The sequence below is a fragment of the Cataglyphis hispanica genome, chromosome 14, assembly GCF_021464435.1.
Source record: "Cataglyphis hispanica isolate Lineage 1 chromosome 14, ULB_Chis1_1.0, whole genome shotgun sequence".
Taxonomy (NCBI): Eukaryota; Metazoa; Arthropoda; class Insecta; order Hymenoptera; family Formicidae; genus Cataglyphis; species Cataglyphis hispanica.
In genome coordinates this window covers 2,467,552-2,473,551 of record NC_065967.1, presented here as the reverse complement: position 1 = coordinate 2,473,551, position 6,000 = coordinate 2,467,552, and the positions used below count along the sequence as shown (strand labels likewise).

Genomic DNA, 6,000 nt, shown 5'->3' with positions numbered 1-6,000 from the left:
TTAATTTCACAATTAATCCGATTGAACTTTGACCTTTCTCTCAAACCTCCTGCGATCAACACATCGATATCTTGTCACGTATCAATTGTTAAACATATATTTTGAATCACCTACGAAAATATATACATCAATTAATTTAATTATTACCAATCTCATTCGCTACATAACTTTTTTTCATTTTTTCATTTTTAACATTAAGCAACTTAAGAGACCGCCATTTGATCGCCGACAAAATACTGCAATAGCACAGGAAGGATAAAGGTTATATCTTTCTTCAACGGCGTCGTAGCGTCGTTCTTTCCGGGAAACTTTTTCTTTCCACCCTTGCAGTTTCTCCCTCCGTGAGCTAAGGATCGAACGTGTTTTGGCAGGCTCGATTTTTCGGAAAGCGACCGGATACCCGGGGCGTTTCAAATAGAATTCGTAATCAAAGTTTCGAGTTAAGCCATTAAAATCGATTTCTGCCAACTTTCGCGCGTTAATCTATTTGCGAGAACTTATTTAAAATAAGGTTTGGCGCGAGGCAGATTGGGATGTCAAGAATTGTAAAACGAAAAAATTACTTTCTCGTTAAAATTTGTTAAGGTGCAATTCGGTGAAAACAGCTTTCAATGTGTACGACTGATGATTTTAAAATTCTGAAGAAATTTGTCAAATAAATAGAGTTTTATATATCAAGAGATATTCATCTTCATATTAAAGCAGATATATCACATGATAATCATATAACTTTGTGATGCTGGATTAAAAATATCAGTTACTTATATTAAGGAGCGATGAATAATGAATATATAATGCATGTTTTTTCTTTAAAATATTAGGAAAAAAAAACAGAATTAAATGTATATTGATATTTTTTTTCATTTGTTCAATTTTCTTTTTTATAATTGAATCTCTTCGATTCATATCTAAAAATATAGCGCGATTGTAATTATTAAAATCTTTTCATATCCATTGCAGTGATTCGCAATTTAGTGCAAAAGCCATATCCGATCGTCTAGGGAATAAAATTAATTCCGCTGTCTTTGTTTCATTATTCAATTCGGCTTATGCTCGTCCTCGCTTCGAGGATGGCAATTAACATAATGAATTTTGGCCCTATCACACATGTCTCGCCATTTATCCTTCATGTATGTTCAGAGCCCTAAGCACGAGTATTAAGCCAACGGCGATTTTCACGAAGCTCGTCGAATAATAGGTTTATCGTTAAATTTGAATTGCTCGTAATGCCATGCTCGCAATAACAGCTTTTGTCGGAGTTTATCTTTGCCGTCCGGTTGTTTGTGTCGAATGTATATCGGCCTCGCACAGAGAAATGCTTTTCACTTTCGTCGCTCTAATTGTCCGTTTTATTCATGTCTGAAATCAATTTTTTCAAAATCCTTTCGCGATTTTATTCACGATTTTATTTTATTCATATAGTTGTATTGTTTACGCGTAAATAACTTATCTAGGCAATGTTGTCACTTTTGTTGTCACTGTCATATTTACAGACAGTTCCTCTTTCTCTCTCTCTCTGGCCGACGTAAAAAATAAAACGTATACATTACGAACGCGTTGTAACACTTATGTATATGTGTGAGTGAAAATGAGACTGTCTTTCCAGATGCCGGGAGAAATGACGTACCATTGTGCCCACGCACGTCTGGCTCTGACAGAAGCTCGATGGTTCGTTTGCCGATTGGCAAGGCCGTTGGCGATTGCTTTCAACAAACATAGTTGTTCGTCGAGACAAAGTCGACTTCCGGTTTTCTCCCGCCATAGCCTTACGAGAGATCACAAAATGTCAAGAAAAAAATATTTAATATTTTTACTAATGACAAGTCTCACGAGGCATATATCGTGCTTTCTTGATAAGCTCTTTTCCTTGAATCTAATCTGAGTTTGAAGGTCTAGATAATCATCAAAATCATTGAAATGTTTAAGAGAAAATGTCTGAAAGTGAGCAATAATTCTGTAGAGCAGAGTAGAATTAATCGATGCAAAGCACAAATTAATTAATTTGATGAATATTCTTTTTTTTACGTTTTTTCATAAACTTGTTTCTCGAAGACGGACATGATAAACAATGAAAAGATATTTTTACTTGTTTAATATTTATAAAAGCAATAAAATTCTCTTCAGCGCGATTGGAAAATCATCGTATTAATGCATCCATCCTGTTTTCTTCCTAATGGCCGATGCGGTTGGCAACGGTACAACGGATATTTGACGAAATTATGTGCATGGGAAGCGTGCCGAAAGGGGTTTTTGCGCGCGGTTCATCGCGTGCAACGATAAATCATAAAGTTCTTCGAGCAGGAACGTAGACTATTTTTCTTCCGGGGAACCACGTTCCTCTCTTCTCAAAATTTCTAATTCATCCTCTCATGAGTACACACTGAAAATTTGTGCTTATCGCGCGGTAACGCAATGTGAGATCCATTGCGAGAATATCGGTCATCTGGTATTTATCCGCGTTAAATGCAGCTGTACTGATAACACGAGAGAAACACATGATGCTACATTTATCGTGTGATTCTCTCTCATTAACGCATCTATTGACATTTCAAATAATCGAAACAATTGTGTGCGAGGGGGATAGATAAACGCGCGATTCTGCAACGCATGATTAATGTTCGAATATCCAGCTTAATAATCAAATACAATCTTTGCGGTATTGATTGAATCAAATATTAAGATTATATTATATTTGTTACGGTATTATATTGACGTGAAATAATTATTTTCTATTATTTTCTATCAATCCGAACTTGATCAAGATATATAATCTTGTAGCTGTAGAGATATAGAAAGTTAAAAAAAAAATGCAGAATCCTACGAGTGCCTGTGCTATTGAATACAACTCGGTTTTTTCTAAAATCTTTATCGATTGACTTAATTTATAATTATATTTTATATATAAATATATTTCAAAAGTTATAGTTTATTATCGCGAAATTTACGTATATATCTAACAATAAGTCATCGGTTTATATTGAGTCTATCATTTAATTATTTGATTTTGCATCAGCGATTATTAGCCATTATTCGATCGTGCATTGTTAACGTGCTGCCATGAATAATTAATTTAACGAGAACATACGGACGCGGAATCGTTAAACCCTCTTTGATGATTTTCAATATGCGACGAGGACAGTACATGCGGCATAAATCGTATAACGGGCCCAGCGCCCGTAGATTCATATTCGCGTTTGCGGTCGAAATACCATGAATGCCCACGCGGTGAACTAAATTAACAGCATGCGGTATAATTTTAGCGTAATGCAAATCGATAGCTTCGCGGTGCCTCCTTCTTCTCTGGCGCGCTCGCTACGTCACGAAATGCCACTTTATACAGGTCTACGCGACATTTCACATTGCCGGGACTATCGCGACCGAGGTTGTAAATTTTGCAAAGTGCTGGCGACCGGCCAGACATTTTTATTACGGTTCGTGCCGTACACCCTACGCTAACTAACACCGCACTATCAAATGCATCCGTCTCATCTGTCCACAGTGGCGTGCTTACACTTTGTGGGGTCCGATATAAATGTTTGATTTCGTTGTCGCGTTGTGTTACGTTGCTCACGTGTAAATGTTTATGCTAGAATCACGTGTTCCAATAAGAGAAATCTAGAATTGGCTTTTCCTTGTACTGATAAATGTATGTGTATAAAAAATGTGATAAATTATAGTAGATTTCCGCATAAATGTGGGAAATATGTTGCGCGTTACACTATACTCATAGATTACATAAAATTCGAAAATATTGTTTATCATGGAAGAAATGTGAAGTTTATTTACCGCATTATATCAAGGTAATTTACCACATCGTATAAGACCTGTCACAATCTTTTTACTGCGTTATAAGAATCTTTATAGGAGTATTGCACTATACGGCGTTTTACTATATTTATAAAAAAGTAAGAGTACAGTAGGTAGAAACATAATGGAAAATTTGAAATATCCAGATGTAATTTTGATTTATCAAAAAACTTGCAGAATCTTGGAAAATCAAAAGAAACTTGAAAGTTTCCAATGATGATTTTTAAGAAATCCATTATTATAATTAATTTTCATTAATGCTCTTTTCTTTTATAGATTTTATCATATAAAATGATAATTATAAAATTGTGATGAAATATTTAGACAAAGAAGTAGAAATATATAGTATAATAATAGAAATAAATCCTATCCGTAGAGCTTGAAGATGTCACTTTTCTCATCACCTCAATCTGTTTTTTTTTTTTGTTTTCTTCTAATATTAATAACAAAACAATAACTATGAAACACGAGCCAGTCTCAGCCGGTGAACGATATCTCAAGTGTAATCTTACCAATCGCTTCTTCTTAGATGCTCGCCTAAGCCGCGAATTTTCCATTCGTGAGCCGGATCTGGTCGCCAAGCGATCGGTTCTCCGCGTAGCGTCACGATGTAATGTCAATTGTCGTAGTGAAGTCCTCGTGCTACGAAAAAAAAAAAAAAGAGACGATGATGAACAGCGAGCAAGACTCGTAACTGTTTCGCGAATTTCAAGAAGAGAAATCACGAAGAGCAACCGGAAGAAAGAAGAAACGGTGCGGTGGGCCCCGGCCATGGGGGAGGCAGTATGTTCTCCGAGCTGTGCAGGGAGACCTTGCGGAAGGCAGCAGTGTGCTACAGTTCTGCTCGTGCAGGAAGTCCATCACCATCGCCACCAACGTCTCCGCCGCCATCACCCGCCAAGGAGGCAAAGACTGCTGCCAACGCTGACCTGGCAAATGTCCGTGATGCCAGCCACGAGGGAATCAGAGACCACCACCATCATCCAGGGACCATCGCGGGAAGACGAGCGTCGTCAACCGGAAATGCCGCCGCCGAGTCCAAAGAGCCGGTCACAGAAAGACCGACAGATCGCTCAAACGACTTCAGGGAGTACGTTTACGTCCGGTGCGAGACTGATATTAGTTCATTGCTCTCAATACTTTTTGGGGACCGAACGAGCATCGACCATCGATCCTTTCATTGACTCGAGAACTCACGCGGCTCGAAATTACTTGACGAATAAAAAGAATTCATGATTTTTGTTTACGGAGAAAATAATTCTTTGTAATAGACAGTTTTATTTATTAGCTCGCGTGCAACCAATCGTCTCAATTTATATAGTTTCAGCTCTGCGTGTTTATGAGTTATCATTACTAGAAATGAAGCAGATGAAATGTCGATTACAAAATTGTAAGCTATAATTTTTATAACTAAATGATTTACAAAATACACATAACATTTCATATAGCTACACTCTTGAAAATTATAAAGTTATCTATCGTATTTTCACTCTGAATAGCAATCATTCTTCTTATAATATCAGTCCACATTTTCCGATTAATTAATAAATTCACGACAAGCAGAAAATTGCGTGGTCGTTATTTTGCGCGAAACAATAGCGTCGAATGACATTTTCACGTCGCGATGGTCGATGTTCCAGGCAATGGATCTATCGATCAGTTATCGTGGCTTTGACGTTGTCGTCCGAGGAAATTGATCGATCACACGCGTCATTCCGAATGAAATCCAATGTACAATTCACTTCGTCGCCCATTGCCGTCGAATATACGAGATTAGCCTAAACGCATCATATTCGGATAAAATCAACAACGCGAGTGTAATATCGCGATTTCAAATGGAATTCGACGTCTGGCGTCAGAAACACTTGCAGGTGCAAATACGCGTAACGCGAGATTCGATATGCGATAAATATTTGATCATGGAAATGGAGACGGTTTATCAAAATTCGCGTTAAAACGCGCTGATTGAACCGTTTGCATCCAATCTCGCGATTATCGTCACCGATAATCAACAGTTTACTTTACACGGACACATTTATTGCGCGTTGCAGCGAGCAAAGTAATTAATATATTAATTAGAAATATTATTCGCATACGATACGATAAACAAATTATCTTTATTAATTAAAAACGATAATATATACGGACACATGTTCAATTTCGAACAATGATTTTGTTATGAATTCGTCGCAA

At 37.1% G+C, this 6,000-nt stretch overlaps 1 protein-coding gene across 1 annotated transcript in view; it reads left to right on the top strand.

The window, feature by feature from the left end:
* The first annotated feature begins 4,577 nt into the window (after nt 1-4,577).
* Nucleotides 4,578-6,000, top strand: part of LOC126854535 (inner centromere protein) — a 40,446-nt gene continuing 39,023 nt past the window's right edge. The window contains 1 exon segment of the mRNA XM_050601394.1: nt 4,578-4,897. Coding sequence (XP_050457351.1) covers nt 4,593-4,897 — 305 coding nt within the window. The 5' untranslated portion in view covers nt 4,578-4,592.